Below are 16633 nucleotides of genomic sequence, written 5' to 3'. Positions count from 1 at the left end.
CTCTTGGAACGGGCAAGGCGCTGGCGTATCTTTCACCTGTATTCACTCAGCTGTCTTTTTTGTTCTCTTTTGTGTTTTCCATAGGGTTTGGTAAAGGCTCCAGTGTGGTGGCCTATGAAGGACAATCCTGGCACGACTACTGCTTCCACTGCAAAAAATGCTCCGTGAACCTGGCCAACAAGCGCTTTGTTTTCCATCAGGAACAAGTGTATTGCCCCGACTGTGCCAAAAAGCTGTAAAGTGACAGGGGCTCCTGTCCTGTAAAATGGAATTGAGTCTTGTTCTTTGTGTCCTCGCCCTCTGCCCTGCAACAACTATAGGGAAAGAGTGGCCTTTCACCTCTTTGAAGTTGCTCCTCTGTCTTTTCTCCCATTTTACAGTATTACTCAAATAAGGGCACACAGTGATCATATTAGGATTTAGCAAAAACCAACTGCGGCAAAATTAATTTCGTAATGGCCACAGTTACAAAAAACACTTAGATTGACTCTTCTGCATGTTTATCATAGAGCAGAAAAGTGCTAACCATTTAGCTGCTTAGTAATATGAGCAAGAAGCCTAAGAGATAAAGCCCCTACTGACGTGCCCTTCGTGGCTCAGCTGGGACCCATCGTGTCGTCACACGACACCCAAGAGTTGTAGCGGCTGCTCCAACTCACTGCTCACCCTGTTCTGTGAGCTGAAAGAGAACTTACCGAAATGCATGGTTTAACTTTCTCATCAAAATCTTCCTTCTGTTCTTTTTGTGCTTTTGAATGAGTAAAAAGAATTTCCAGAAAAAAATAACTTTTGAACTTAGCTGTGATTCTAAACTGACCTTTTCCCTGTACTAATGTTTGCGTTCCCAGTGTGGCATGTTTTCTGAACGTTCCTCCCGTCAAGCGTGGAACATGCAGGTGATTTGGAAAGTAGGCAGATCTGAGAAAACGAGCCTGTTTCAGAGGAACATCGTCACAGCAAATACTTCTGGAAGCTTAACAAAACTAACTCAGCTGTCCTTTTTCTTTTTTTTTAATTAATAGTTTTGTTTTAATTAATAGCAACTTAGTTTATGGGTTTGGAGACTTGCATGAAAACATTTTAGCCCCCTCAAACGTTCCTGCAGTTTTGAAATCATCCTACGGAAGTAACCATAAAACTCTAGAGGGGTAGCTGAGCAGGCACCAGGACTGTCATTGGCACGGATGTGACATTGCCAAACAGTGACAGGTTGAATTCCTTGTAACATAGTAGCTGTCTGCTCTTTGTCCATGTGTTACAGAGGCCCACCACGTCCCTTCTCTTGTGATTCTTAGGACTGTTCCTCAAGAGCTTAGCTGGATCTCCAGGGGAGTGGGGAGGCCACCATCCTCGCAGGCAGAACCGGATTTCCATGTAGTGTTTAGCTGAGATGCAGGATCACCTACTTACTGTATTCTATCTACATTGTTATATTACATAGTAGAATGAGACGATATCAAAAGTGAACATGTAATGACAATACATATTAACATTCTCGTAGCCGTGGTTACAGAAGCTGATGCCTCATTTCTACATTTTGTCATTAGCTATTATCATCTGATGTTTCAGTGTATCCTTACAGAAATAAAGCAGCATATAAATAACTTGCCTCCTGTCTTTTAATTTTGCCCGGTGCAATTGCTGTTAAGGCGATAACTACTGATCCAGAAACCTGAATGGTTTTTTTTCCTTCCTTCAAGGACATCCTCAGTGAAGTGCAATTGCACAGGACACAGGAATTACAAACAAGACAGACCTGTAACAGCACTTGGATCCAGTTGAAAACAAACAAACAAAAAAAACCCATTCTGACCCAAAATAGCATTTCCTAGTTGTTTCCATCCCTTCAAAAGGGCAAATTGCTTGGTTTTGGCTGGGAGGTGGAGTGAAGCTGGGAAGGGAACTAAGGCCGAAGTGTGTCGCTGAGAAATCCTCACAGTCCCCATTCTGTTGGCTGCCCTTTCCCTGTGCCCTCTGGAGCCGCTGGCCCCATTGAACACTGCCGTCCACAACTGCCGCTCTCCACGGCGGGGCCCTCAGGAGAACCTCACGCCCCCTTGTGGACAGTGCTTATTTGGGAGGCTGCTTGTTTGACTTCATTGGGGGGGGGCAGGGATGGGGTGGGCAGAGGTTGCAGTTTCTAGATTATCGCCACACACCTGAGATTTGTGCTCTTGAGCCATTCAACCCACCCCCCACCCCCAAATGGTTGTTGCAGGATGGCACTGCAGGCCCAGTGAAACAGAAACACTGCCTTCTCCCTCACGAAAGAAGGGTCACCAGGCCCTAAGGGCACCTAGTGAAACTACAGCTCAAGGCAGTCAGGAGAGGTTGGCACATAGTCTGATGAGCCTCAGGCCTAGGGTATTAAAAGCAAAGGGCAGAACCCCTTGGGTGCTAATATTTACTGTTAGAAGGGAATTGGAACCTGTCAGCAAGAAACCATAAGCATTTTTATGAATGGGGAACGTGCCCCGTGTTTCCCTAGCGAAATTAGCAGTTAAAACCCTTAAAACTGAAAAGAGTACCTGGTCATCTGGGAATGCCAAGGAAGCAGGTGCGGGTGGGGAATTAGGACGGAACCCTTCTGCTTCTGAGGCTCTAGCCAGAGATGGAGCCCAGAGGGAACGCGCCTGGGATAGAGAGGGGGCACTGCCCCCTTCACTCAGGTCTTGGGCACCAGCTCACGCTCCTCTCCTTAGGGAGAGACCACGATGCATCTCTATTGCCCTGCACCTCTGCTTGCTCCACTTCAGCAAAGCCTGGGCCTTCGCAGCCCCCAGACTGACGTGTCCACTGAGCACACATCCTCGCCCTCCTGGCCCTCCTACTCTCACTGAGCTCAGTCTTCGCGCTCCAGTCCACCGACTGCTCCAGTTTCTTCTCTCTGCCCCTTCCTGGCCTTACTTCCCTATCTGCTCTAGATTCTACGCTCTCCCGTGTTTTCCCGAAAGTAAGACCTAACTGGAAAATTAAGCCCCAGCATGATTTCTCAGGATGACATCCCTTGAACATAAGCTCTAATGCGTCGTTTGGAGCAAAACTTAATGTAAAACCCGGTCTTATTTTCGGGGAAACAGGGTATCACTTCGACCACTCTTATCCTCCACTCAATACTGTTAGCTTTTTGCCTTCCTAGTCCACTTGGCCTGCAAAACCACAGCCCACACCAGGGCCGAGGAACTCTGCTCAGGAAAAGCCACACAATTGCCGACTGCACCAGCACTGCACGAACTCCTGCCCGGCCCTCAAGCCTGTCTCACCGCTCCAGTGCTTCCTCCATATTCCCAACAGACCCTCCACCTTCCTCCACCCAGGAAAACAAGGTACTAACACGTGCTGCCTACTCTTAACACGTGAGCATGGTGAGAAGCACCTTCTATGCACTGGCACTCTTGCCCCATCTTCCAGAGAATTGAAGGTCAGAGGTTTGCCTAAGGTCACACAACTAGCAAGTAACAAATCACCATCCCAGGCACACCTCTATCTCATCACTGCATTGCCATGGAAACACACCAAGCATGGGATGGGGGGGAAGCACTGAACGTGACACAGGTTAATTGACCCGATAAAATGTGAGTTTGCTTCCAGGCTTGTTTCTTGGCACCACCTCCTGTTTTATACCCGAGTCCTGGTCCTCTCTCTGGCTCTTGCCACAACTCAGACAGTCCTCAGAACCAAGGGGCCTTCACAGATTGCACTGAAGATGCTCCGTGAACCTCGCCAGATGTGAGGACTCAGAGGGGCCATAATGTCCTCAAGTCACAGCCTCCTCAGCTAGAATTCAGGTCTTCAGATCCCTGTCTAGCGTCCCTTCTACAGTCACCCATAGTACACTTTTGTGGTGGCCAGCGATTGGAGCCTTTAAGACTTCATTCCACGCGGTACCCGTGACACAAGTGGAGGAAATGTGCTGTCCTCAGAATGTACTGGTAAGGCCAGGGCCCTGTTCCTCTTGGGAGAGGATACCAAGAGGCTATCCAGGGAGGAAGGGAAATGAGGTGACCACGAGTACCGGTCCAGGGCAAGAGGGTCGGTGCCCATCACTTTGCAGCTGTAAATAGGGTGCATTGACCGAGTTTCAGGTGGTCTGCGTGCCAGGGGGTGTCCTATTCAATTGCTCCAACAGAATGGAATACTAAGTGGGGAATGGCTGCCACCTTCCATTCTCGTAAGCACAAGGCTCCAAAGACGAGATGAACAGGACCCTGCCTTATCAAAACTAGTAACTGGTGGAGAACACATCTCAAGACTGGAAACTAAACATTTCCAGGTAGATCAGAACACGTGTTCTGCCACGCACAGTGAGTGAAGTCATGAAGAGACGTGTCTGTTACGGAGCACAATTACAACCTGAGCACATACTCACACTTTAAAAAGCAAATGTCAGAGGGGTAGTAGATTGGAGAAGGGGTTTATCACTTTGTGAGGGGTGTAAATGTCTATTATTGTGTTGTACACCTGAAATGAATAAATAGGGGGGAAGAGCAAATGTGTTTTCCTCATTTACGGCAAGCACCCAACGTGAGGTTTAAAAGGTCTAGGGTTTCTTTGTAAGGTGATGAAAAAGTTCTGAACTAGATAGAATTGATGGTTCCACAACAGTGAATGTACTAAATGCCACTGAATGGTGACTTATGTGAATTTTACCACAGTAAAAACAAAGGTACTTTAATCACTGGTGTCAGGTATAAGCCGGAGCCATTACGGGGAATAACAAGCAGAAAGACCAGTTTGAAAATTCACATCTCACTGTCCCACAGGTGGAACTGCCAAATCACCTACTAGCTGAAGAGGTGCGTCAGAGTGTCTGATTATTACTGGGGGTGCCAAAAAAATATCTACACATTTTAAGAGATGTTAAGTTTGGTCAACATTGCTCAAGTAGTAGTTCGCCATAATCAGAAGTGTCTGGACGCTGATGGGAACCACTTCGAGCACCTCTTGTTATTGCAGAAGCAAAATGTGACTTGCATTCATCTTTTGTTATATTCAGGATTATAATTTTATAGTTTCCCTTTCTTAAAATGTGTATACCTTTTTTTTTTGGCACCCTCTGTATTTCTTGAACTTGCTGGTTGCCTGTGTTCATAGCCTGGTTAAAAATTGGTGTCACCTTTATAATACCACCAGTACATTTTGTGTTATTATAATAAAAAGAAAACTTGGCTTTACCTGCAAAGTTTATTTCGTGGAGCACACATTTATATGGAGGTGTAATAGTTTTTCAACATGTGACATTTGTGCAGAAAAATATCAGAAATATCTGTGTTAGGATGATTGTCTCTGCCTTCTACATAAAAGAACTAGTGTATAAAAATAACTTTTAAACCTAAGGCACCAAGCTCTAACAGGTAACAAAGGTACAGTACTCTGAATAGCAAAGAACTAGGGGATCAGAAAGAATAATTACTGCCTTTTACTAATCAAAGAATGGTGATTAGAAAGCAACGTGGGCCTGCTTCAAACTATTTGTGACTCATCAGAAAACTCACTAGCATTAGGACAACTAATCCGCATTCAAGTTTTAGTCCATGGTTTTAAGCAGGATTCGATGCCCTGCCCCAAGCCGGAGTGGATACTGAAGGGCAGGACGGTGAGGACACAAATAGAAAGACTGTACACAGTAAACATTTAGAGGAATTAAACATAGCCCGCCAGACAATGGCCAAATACTGCCTGATGTACACCATAAAAATAATACGTTTTTGTAGACCAACCCCATTATGTAGTTCAAAAGGAAATACTGACAAGAGCACAAAAGATGCTAACTGTTCCAAGATCACGCTTTCTAGGATCACAGCATTGGGCTTGTGCACTCAGCTGGCAGGCTCCGGCAGAGGTCAACATACACATATATACATACATAACGTAAATGTGCTGTAGCATTTTTTGCACCCTTCGGTATTGGTATATTAGGAACCATCCAGCAAAGCTCCTGTGAGCAATGCTGAGTCCCTTCCATAACCCACTGAGTTTTCTACAAGATCAAATGTGAGTTTTCAATTGCTGTTGATGTAATTATTAAATAGAATAAACATTAAGATTTCAAATATATACTGAGAGAAGATTATTCTTTCAGTAGAGATTCTTTTAAAAGCTCAAGAGTTACTATTTTATAAAGACACCCTTGATGCACACTCACGCATGTGGCAGGAAAACACAAGAATGAGAGATAATGGCGATTTTTACAGGAAAACGAAGCTCTTTACTCAGAACCCTTGCTTGTGGGCAAGAGTCAAGATGATACGAGCATCTTCTGAGACCTGTTAAAATGACTTTTTGATATTTCCCCCTTTTTTGATGGTCATTTTCTTTGCCTGGCTCAAGTCAGAGGTGGAGAAATTTGGGGATGGGCCTGGAAGTTGAAACCCAGAGTGGAGGATAAATTCTCTTCCAGGCTGCACGAAGTTTACATATCTGACCAGAGAGATAAAGAAAAGAAAGATTAGTAGAGAAGATGCTGGTCTCACAGTAACTGGGCCCTGGCCGCCTTTCCTTCAGGGTGGGCCCGGATCCTCGGCAGCCCCCCTGGAGCTGCTGACACACTGGTACTCAGTGTGTCATGTTCCCCACACCCCTAAACCCCCAAATGAGCCCATGCTGCCTCTCAATTTCAAAGAGAGCTTCTCATGTCAAGAAAAACAAAAGCCTTTTTGTTTTGGAAAGAGGTTGAGAGGCGAATTCTGACTTCACTAACCTTCTGCCCCAAATGATAACCGGTGTGCTATAAAGCAGCCATGGGTCAGTGCAGAGGAATTTGAGGGATTCGAGGTGTGAAAAGAACCTACTTTGTATTATATGGCAGGAAATGCAGGACATAAAACTTAGAATCAAGTCATTTACTCTCTCAAAACTAACTTGATGGAAGACTCTGTGACATTAACCTAGCTTTTAGACCCACTGTCTTCTCCCTCACCTCCAAAGTTACATGGTACCAAGACGATCCTGAAACAGCAGAGAGCACAGGAGTGTTCAAGGCCAACTGCCTTTCAAGCAAAATGAAGATGGGATGAAGCCTTACCCGACTGAGCCGAATCAGATTTGTTTCTCTTCTGGCTATCTAAAGTTGTCTGGGGACTTTGGTGGAATGTCGTGGAACCTTTCAGATGGTGTTTTTGGCTATCAGGAAGGACACTGGATATAAGTGGCTCGCTCTCACTTTCAATATCTAGGATCTTGTCATAGGTCCATCCCTGTGCCCTCGAACATACACTCTTGGAAGGTCCCATGGTGTTGCTGGTTTCGATTGTCTTTCTGGTTTTTGCTGCTTGATTGGTCATTCTTTTGGTAGATAGTCTGGAAAGAGATGTTCTGCTTAGAATCCTGATTATCCCAAAACCAGAGCTTTGTCCTGAAAGAAACTTTATACTTTAATTAACTTCTACAAATTACCTTGGAAGTAAATGAACTTTCATAAAATGGGAAAGGGGGAAGGTGCCCTGAACATCACAGAACACACTGGTTTTCAAATTGTGTCCTACAGAGACCTAGGTTCCATGGACATGCTGAGGGGCTAGGAGCAGTGAAGCAGGAAGGCTCCACTGACCCTGTCCCCTACTTCAGGCTGCCCCCTGGACATGGCCAGTTAAGACGGAGGACTAATGTGGGTTTTCGAGCTCCAGTGCTCTTTCCACACCATCACTGTGCCTCTCGGTGGAGCGTTTCCATGGACCTTGTAGGTTAATGTCTTTCAGGCAATCAATTGCCCAAAGAGTCTCCCTTTCTAAGTCTGTTCCTACTCTTCTGACCTAATGTGACTCTCAGTTTCCCCATATGTCAAACGAGGACATTAATACTGAACTCAGAGGTGCAATGAGAATTAAAATAGGTAATGTAAACGGCCTGGTATTCAGCAGTCAATGACCTGATTTCATGAGACACCATTAACCAGTGTAAACAAAGCAGAGTTTGGAGTCAGATGTATCTGGATGTGAATTTGGGCTCTGCCCTTTAATAGTGGGATGTTAGGCAAATATGGCCCATAACTTCTCCATGCCTCAGTTTCCTCATCTGTAAAGATGGGGATGCTAATCCTTACCTAGCAAGGCTGTTGTGGGGATTAGTTTGTTTCTGTAAGTCAAGTGCCTGACATAGTGTTTGGTATAAACTAAGAGCTCAATTAATTTCATGTATCACTCTAAAAATGACAATCATAATGCCACCAAGTTTATTCTGATAAGCTTGCCGAGTGATTCACCTGGTACCCTTGGCCTTAGCCAAAGGGTCTTTCACGTTTTGTCTGAAGTTTTTCATGTCACTTTTTTTAAAAGATGCTTTTGTTTCCTTATAGACTTGGCCACAACTGGGGTCTAAAAACACCAGCTTGGGGGTGTTCTTCACATTTCTAAAATTTGTCTTGAAGTCTGTAGATGAATCCATGCCATTTACAAAAGCTAGAGGAAAAAAGGAACAAGATTAATTATAACTGGAGTTTCTACAACAAAGAAAAGAAGAGCGGAGTCTGTCATCTTCACAGGCTGCAGGGGAGGGAAACCTGTCTGAAGGCAGGAAGTCACAGGCAGGACTCTGGGGAGGCAGGTCCGGCAGCCCCTAAGCTGCTGTGCTTCCCACAACCATGGCCCAGGCCACAGTCTAGTACACCTGCCTGCCTCCCTGCCCTACCCACAAAGCACAAAGGGGCCACCTTTAAGGAACTGGCCCTCGCTCCTTTGCCAGGAAAGTATGCCAGGCCAAGGACAGGATTGCACATGCTTCTTACCCTTCCTTCCGATTACCCACCAAGCCAATTCTGCCTCTTTCAGTCTCATTTCCAATGCTACCATCGACCTTAACCTTACCAGTGTCCTGAGGCAGACCCTACACCTACCCTGCTCCTACTGCTATGTTCTCGTTGCATTTTGGCCAAACTTTTTTTAATGCAACCAGCTTGTGGCAGTATCACTGTTTACTCATATGTCTACCTCCCCACTGGCTATGGTTCCTCAAGGCTGAGGGCACCGTCTCTTCATCTCTGTATCCCAGTACCTAATAGAGCACTTGACTTGTGGGACAAAGGGTGGACAAAGAGTGTTTTCTCAGATGCCAATTACTGCTGCCATAAAGTGGTCCCTACTCATAAGGGAATCAACAGTATATTTTAGAGGACACTCATAATCATGACATGATTTTAATTTTTCTCAATGCGGTAGAAAGTAGCATTCCATCGGTGGTCAATCATGGATGCCATAGGAGGCCCTGAACTATGAAATGCTAGTAAGCCTCACCTTCAGCTGAGAAAGAGCTGCCATCTGCAGTCTTTCAACACAACCTATAAAATAACGGCTGCAGTAGCAGCTAATATTTATTGCAAGTTTACTATGTGTCAGGCACTGTTCTCTTAGCATTACACGGATTATCTCATTGAAATCTCTTGCCCACCTTAGGATGACACAGTAACTTCCCCCTTTTCAGACAGGAAAACTGAGCATACAGAGAGGTTAAGTAACTTGCCAAAAGCCACACAGCTCAGAAGGGGAGGAGCCCCTGGATGAACCTAGGAAGTCCAGCTCTTAAACAGTGACTAACAAAACGCAAATGGCGAGAAAACCTGATGGATGTAAGCCATCGAAGGAGTCCTCGTTATCACTTTCTGACTCGTCCTCATCATCTGCCTCGTCCTCCTCGGATATGTCCTTGGGGGATGTTTCCGCAGCCTATGATGAAAAAAGAAAATCATGGTTCCATCTATATATTCAATCATCACGACTTAGTTATTTCAAAGACAGATTTCACGGATTGATGGCTAACTTTCAATTAAAAGATAAAAACATCTAACCTCTTTGGCGCCAAGAATTTACAGGGGACAAGTCCTAGTGGTGTCTGTCAGCCAGGGAAAAGCACTCAAGAATGAAAGACTTCCCTGAGTGGGAGCCAGGGGACAAGAATTTTGGGTTGGCACCACACGGTATATGCCCACTCAGAGTCCTAACTAAGCGAAGGTGGGGCCAATTGGTGAATAGCTAAAAAACTTCTTGGCTGCTACTTGAAGTAAAACTTCATAGGCCAATGAGCTATATGATCTTTGAGATGGCGACTCCCAAGACTTTTCAGAATTGACATTTCTATTCTAAAATTTCAAAATCATATGAATGACCAAAACTGGGCAATTGTAAACCAGCAAAACGTCAGTTTTGTAGCACACAGGGTAAAGAGCACAGAACCTGGAGAAAAAGTGTCCTGAAAAGACAAGACACTGACGTAAGCAAGTACTTATGAGACAGACCCACCAAAGCAGTAGCCATAGGGGAAAAAAAATGACTAAATTTGAGTTCATTCAAACGAACTTGTTCATCACAAGACATTAGGAGAGTGTGAGGCAAACTGCAGTTTGGGGGCTGATACCTGCAATGCATACATCCAAAGGGCTCATAACCAAAGAAAGGCAGGCAACTTAATAGAAACACAGGCAAAGGATCTAAAAAGGCACTTCCCCAACCCAAATCTCCAAATGGCCAAAAAGCATATGAAAACACACCCAACTCCATCAGTCATTAAAAAATATTGATAAATTCAACAATATGAAAATATCCAGCAGAAGATAGCTTTCAGAAAAGACAAAGCCATGAAATGGGAGAAGCTGTCTGCAACACACATAACCAAGAAAGAAGCAGTATCTAGAACCTTTAAAGAACTACAAATTAGTAAGAAAAAGACAAATCAGCCTAAAAGTTCTGGACAAAAGACCTACACAAGCATTTCACACAAGGAAAAATAAGAAAGCTAACTAAAGATATGAAAACATGCTCAACCTTTTTAATAATCAGGGAAATGCAATGTAATACTTTATTTCATTACCACCATATTGGCAAAACTTAGAAAGTCGGCAAGAATGTGAAGCAACAGGAATTCTTATGCACTGTTGGTAGGAGCACGGAGACTACCTTTGACGTATTCGAATCTGTCTTTCTCGTCCGCTTCATAATTTCCTCAATTCTCTATTTAAAAGAAAACAAAATATCAAACATGAAAACAAATGAAAAACAAAACAGTGGTCCTGAAGAAGTTGACTATTTCCATTTTCCAGAAGGGAATTATCAGCGACTGCTCCAAAGCCACAGATTTAACCAGCAGTTAAGTTGCTTCTTCCAGTCCCGGTCTCACAGTTATCTAGAAAATGCCTTGAGTGTTGATAGTTGTACAATAACAGTATTGTACTTCTTATCCAAATGATTTATCACTCTTAATTTTGCAGACTTCGAAATTCATTATGTAGATTAAGCACATATTATTGCAAACCAGTTAGAACTTATTAACATCATTTTAGTCTGAGTACACCATGACTGAAGTCAATGTTAATGAAAAGAATGTACCCCAATGTTGCAACACTGTCAGAGGTTTTGTTACGAGAAAGAACACACACATAGGAGGGATAAAAATTCCTTTCCCGGTATACACTTCTTTCCCTGAAAGTGCGGAGAGCTGTAGCTCTCTAGCCTCCTCGGGTGACTGATCTGACAGAGGCCCTGCAGCACCTCAGCCAGGACGGGGCCCTTCCTTGCTCCCAGACAAGCCACATGTGTTACACAAAGTGAGGTCCTACCTTACCAACAGCCTACACCTTTCAGAGAGAACTGCACTTTCTGCTCCTTCCCACTCAGTGGCTGCAATTTCCAGCCCGGTTTACAAGAAACTCTAACTTCCAACAACCCCTACATGCCCTGAGTAATTATGTTCAAGGGAGCTTTGTTCCCAGAGCTTTGCTATATTGAAGCAACACTGTAATGGCCACCAGTGGTCCAGGACGGAGAGGTATGGTCAATAAAAGAGACCCTTCTAGGTAGGAGAGGGCAGCTCCCTGGATAAGTAAGAGGAGGGTAGAGTGGGAAAACAATCTGGGGCTAGCATATCATTTATTTGTGATTTTCAAAACCATGTTTTGATATCATGTGGCTAACATTATTGTAAACCAAGAACCAAACCCCCAAAACAGAGAGAGAAATGTACCTTTTTTCTTTCTAACCTCTCTTGTAAATTCTGTAACATAATTCTTTCCCGCTCCTTCTTGCGTTTCTCGGCCTCTTCCTGAGCTTTTATTTTGGCCTCCCCTTTCTAGGAAATGTGTACAAAAATGGTTCATTTCAATATATCTGAATGACATCAGACAACACTTTAAAAAGTTAAACAGTAAAACGTTATCCAACATAAAGCATGTAATCTTTTGATTGAGAGTACCTATATATAAGACATATAAGGATTATCGGTTTTCAAAGCAGTAGCTAAAATGTACAAAAGCAAGCTAACGATTATCTTGAGGATTTAGAAATCATGTTAGTCCCCTCCAGGACCTCAGGGTTATCATTAATAGTGGTTCTAAGACCACTACAGTTTCAAAGTATATAAGTGATTGTGTAGCTATCCATTAACATAGCAACAGGAGCCAAAAGTCTTACACTTCTCAAAAGCACCGAGAGGATTCTTAAAGGTACCTTCTCCAGGAATGCAAATGCATACAGTTATTTATGTAACATATAACTGATTTTGATGAATGATACACTAAAACTGGAATATCAATTAGGCTATTTAAACTGGGTATAGTCTGAGCTCAGGTTGGGGATTTATTTACCTGGTGATTTGAATTTACATGGGTGAGACATTCTTATTGGTGCGTTTGATGACTTTAAAGGTGTTAGAGGTATTCATAATTTTTATCTCATCTGTTGGGACATGTGTGGGTGCAGCTGTGTCACTGTAGAATGTGGGATTGGGAAAATTCACATAGGATGTTTAATCTGTGTGAGTGGTTTGGATTTCCTGAAACCAAGCTGCAATGTTGTTTATGTAAGCAAACTAAAGGACTGCTAATCTATAATTTGCTGTTTTCTGCTTTTGTTTCAGTTGGAAAACACTGTAGGATTTTGCCAAGACTGGCCGAGAATGACTTGCAGAGGTGTGGGGTATTAGCTAGACTGTGATGTAAAAATGCACCCAGGGAGGATGGGGCAGCATCTGTTCATCTTCTTTCTTGGAGAAACAGATTTTTGCTTTGGGTTTCAACTGAATTTTATAACCTGGTCCTCATCCCATGATAAAGAGCGAGCAAACCTGCTGTAACATTTTCTGGTCTTCTTGGTCCCGACATTCTGTCTTCTTTTCCATTTCCTTTAGTTGTTGCCGATCGTCAAATTTAGAGAACTCTTCTTCTGGGTCATCGGCTGCTTTCTTTGCCATGTCTTTCTCTTTCCTAATGACACAGAATATTGAAATAACTCTTAGTATTTGTCTTGGTCTCTACCATATATATATATATATACAGCTTGCAGTAAGCACAATTTATATTTACAGCAGATTCACTACATTTTCTGTGTTGTTAGTATACAAGATTTGCACATTTTCACCCTTTCTATATGGGGGAAACTAGCACTTGGGAGTAGAGAAAGATTTCTATCGTGTGGTGGGCTACTTTACATCTTAAAACATGAGAGAGACAGAGACAGAGAGTAAGAGAGAGAGAGAGAGCGAGAGAGAGAGAGAGAGAGAGAGAGAGAGAAAATGAATCACTCCTTTTTAACCATTTTAGACACGTGGGACTCTCCAAAAAGCCTTACTTACACATGCTCACACCCCGTCTCACATGGGAGTGGGATACGGATAATTCAGAGGAGGGTCTGGTAGTACCCAGAGGAGAAAGCCCAGTCCACAATGACCTTTTAAATTCAGGGCTTTTAAAATGCTAAATCAGTTCTGTTTACATGAAGCAAAGAATAATATTCTTCAAATTATAGTTTTTTGCTATTCACAATATCTCCTTCTCCTCCTTTCTCCCAAACTTGATCCAAAGGTTTCATATAAAGTATATGAAAAGCATGTGACTATATTTCAAAAAATAATACTTGAGTCAAAGTCAAGACTATAGTTATTCTTTGCAGGCAGTGGACAGAGGTTTACATGATAGGGCCCCGACTCAAATTGGCCTTAAGATGGAGGATCAAGAGGTAACCCACAGCAGCCATTGAGGAGCAGCAGCCATGGCTCTGCACTACCCCATGGCCATGGGCCTCAACAAGGGCCACGAGATGGCCATGCACGTGAGCAAGCCAAGGCACAGCCGCCGCCACGGGCGCCTCACCAAGCATACCAAGTTCATGCAGGACATGATCCGAGAGGTGTGTGTGTGGCTTTGCCCCTCTGAGTGGCATGCCATGGGGCTGCTCAAGGTCTCTAAGGACGAGTGGCCCTGAAGTTCATCAAGAAAAGGGCGGAGACACACATCCGTGCCAAGAGGAAGAGAGAGGAGCTGAGCAATGTCCTTGCAGCCATGAGGAAGGCAGCAGCCAAGGAGGACCGAGCCCTATCACCTCTGTGTGTAATAAAACCTTTTCAGAAAAAAAAAAGATGGAGGATCAAGAAACCTTTGGATCAAGTTAGAATGCATACAACTCTACATGAGATTTGCTGCCCACAGGAAACCCTTCCAGCAACAACTGAAGAGATTCAGGTGTCCCAAAGGTCACTGGAAAGCACCCTTAGTAAAACATGAGGAAGTATACTTTTTACTTCTACAAATTCTGAAGTTACAAAAGACCTTTGGAATAAAGATAGGGGCTGACACCAGTGAATGCCAACAGAAACGGGCTTGTGTGATCACTCAGGTGCTACTTCTGAGCCAGGACCCTGACATGAGTTAGGGTCTCTTTATGCATCTTGAGGGCACATAACACACGAACACGAAAGGGACCTATACCCATCTACATACCAGTGTCTTTTCTGTTTGACATGCTTCCCACATTTGTTTAGAAGGCACTGAGTGACTCATTTCTGAAGAAAGTCAACTACTCTTTGAGAATTTATAATAAATTTAACTTGAGAGTAAGTTCTGACTTTCAAACTTTGGGCCCCGATCAAGATTCTCAGTATAGAAAGGATGATTTTGTGCCAACCTTTGCTCCATTTCTCTTTGTAGTCTTTCTTCCTTCTCTCTTTGTTCACGAGCAAGGCGTCGTTTTTCTGCCAAAATTTTTGTTGCCTCCTTGGCATTCATAGTCCCTTGTGTACTTTTATTACCAGATTCTAGGTTAAATTAACATGTGAAACAGTTAGTTTAGGCAACTCAGTGCCTCTCAGTCCAACAAAGAGGCGCAAGACAACCAACAACATAAAAAACAAACAATATGTGCACGGTCTAAAATGTATAAAAAGCAATCTATAAGTGATTTATATATAACAGATTTAGTTTAAAACCACAACGTCCCCCCCTCAACAACAGAAGTAGTTTGTTTCTTTTTAACAACTACTTGTTCCAAAATGAAATAATGTACTCCTCCCTCCTACTTTGGTTTAGTGGTTTTGAGATGCCTGACTAAACTGATCTTATGGGGAAAAAATTAAGTTATACTGAAATAGAGGAAAACAAGCTCATATGTGGTACGGGAAGCGCACAAACCTTAAATACTCGACTAAACAAAAATATATCCAGCATACAGTTTAAACTTTGTGCAGCATTTTTAGTAAATAATTTTTGTTTAGCTAACCATTCATAAGTGTATTACAATATTTGGTTGATCATAAAATGGCTAACTATAAATAATCAAAGAAACCAAGACTATCAGCAAAATAAGATGATCACATGAAGGCATATTATAATATTTTAGTCCACGTGACTAATTTCTTTATTTTAAATAAACCACATATGAAAATGAGGATTTTAAGCCATCAGGAATGAATAATTTAAAATATTGTTCCTGTTACAAAGAATTCATTGTAGAATTCTTTCAAAAGCAAAATTCCCCAGTGTATTTAAAATTTTATAATGTCCATGGATATTACTAAGAACACATATGACAGACAGAATACCAATATGGTACTTTCAGGTACCCACATACTGCCACACGTTATGGCCTATGTACGGCAACTGACCTACATACGGCTCCTGACGGAAGCCCACTCAGCCACAAATGGCCACATGTGCTCTCTCCAAGGATGAAACATAGCTTAGGGCCATTCATAGAACCATCCACTATCATTGCTGCAAGGGCCCATGGGATCCCCTAGACCGATACACTCATTCAACTGGTACTTTTAACATCAGTTCCAAAATTGGATTTTCCAAAACAAGGGAGTGGGGGTAAAAAGCTCTGACGATGATAAGTAAACACTGTGCCAGTGTGTAAATTCTCTTTACCTAAAAGAAAGTTTGTTCCCTAAAGTCTCTGAATTAGGGAATAAAGAGAAGTTGACCATTCCCATACCTTAACATTTTCTGTGTTGCTAAAATATTAACTTCTCAGTGAAGGAACTTACCATCACAGGCCATATGCTTTCGGGTCACAGCCTCAGAGCTTTTAGTGGTTTTAGAAAAAGCCTCTTTTTTCTTTCCAATAATACCTAATGCACTTTGTGTAAACTCAGTACCCTGATCAGGAATTATTTTACTTGAAAGAGAACATTGTGTTGATTGTTTTGACATGACCGGTGAAAGCGATGGGGACCGATTCTTTTGGATTTGCCTGCTGAGAAGAAGTAATAGTTAATGGGGGAAGTCTGATATGGTTTTGTAATAAATATGTGCCAATTAATTTTTAGTGCATTATTTCATAAAATATGATACCATAATATTTTATAATAGACAAAGGTAAGTCCTTTGTCTACTAAAGGTTTTTTCTTTACATTTACATTACCATGCATACTGCATTAT

General features: G+C 42.8%; 2 protein-coding genes and 1 pseudogene across 27 annotated transcripts in view; 2 read left to right on the top strand and 1 right to left on the bottom strand.

Annotated features, from left to right (window-relative positions):
- FHL1 (four and a half LIM domains 1) overlaps nucleotides 1–1609 on the top strand; it is a 58752-nt gene extending 57143 nt beyond the window's left edge. For 11 of the 17 annotated variants that reach the window (XM_081043590.1, XM_081043591.1, XM_081043595.1 and 8 more), the window contains one exon: nucleotides 85–1598. In XM_081043590.1, the coding sequence (XP_080899716.1) occupies nucleotides 85–168 (84 nt within the window). In that variant the 3' untranslated portion in view covers nucleotides 169–1598. Of the gene's footprint in view, nucleotides 1–84 lie in introns of all 17 variants that reach the window. The other 6 variants (XM_081043600.1, XM_081043587.1, XM_081043601.1 and 3 more) reach the window with 2 other exon arrangements.
- Nucleotides 1610–5167: 3558 nt separating this feature from the next.
- The window catches only part of MAP7D3 (MAP7 domain containing 3), a 31611-nt gene continuing 20145 nt past the window's right edge, over nucleotides 5168–16633 (bottom strand). For 3 of the 9 annotated variants that reach the window (XM_081043574.1, XM_081043576.1, XM_081043580.1), the window contains 9 exons: nucleotides 16240–16448; nucleotides 14880–15009; nucleotides 13045–13183; nucleotides 11947–12051; nucleotides 10884–10937; nucleotides 9551–9656; nucleotides 8201–8396; nucleotides 7025–7299; nucleotides 5168–6420 (listed from right to left, as the gene is read on the bottom strand). In XM_081043574.1, the coding sequence (XP_080899700.1) occupies nucleotides 6413–6420; nucleotides 7025–7299; nucleotides 8201–8396; nucleotides 9551–9656; nucleotides 10884–10937; nucleotides 11947–12051; nucleotides 13045–13183; nucleotides 14880–15009; nucleotides 16240–16448 (1222 nt within the window). In that variant the 3' untranslated portion in view covers nucleotides 5168–6412. The remainder of the gene's footprint in view (nucleotides 6421–7024; nucleotides 7300–8200; nucleotides 8397–9550; nucleotides 9657–10883; nucleotides 10938–11946; nucleotides 12052–13044; nucleotides 13184–14879; nucleotides 15010–16239; nucleotides 16449–16633) is intronic. The other 6 variants (XM_081043577.1, XM_081043575.1, XM_081043581.1 and 3 more) reach the window with 3 other exon arrangements.
- Nucleotides 13968–14479, top strand: LOC308494432 (large ribosomal subunit protein eL36-like; annotated as a pseudogene). Its single transcript has one exon. The product of its transcript is annotated as a large ribosomal subunit protein eL36-like (transcript).

Source organism: Rhinolophus hipposideros (assembly GCF_964194185.1).
Source record: "Rhinolophus hipposideros genome assembly, chromosome: X".
Lineage (NCBI taxonomy): Eukaryota > Metazoa > Chordata > Mammalia > Chiroptera > Rhinolophidae > Rhinolophus > Rhinolophus hipposideros.
The sequence above is the reverse complement of the archived record's forward strand: the minus strand, read 5'-3'. Positions and strand labels throughout refer to the sequence as shown.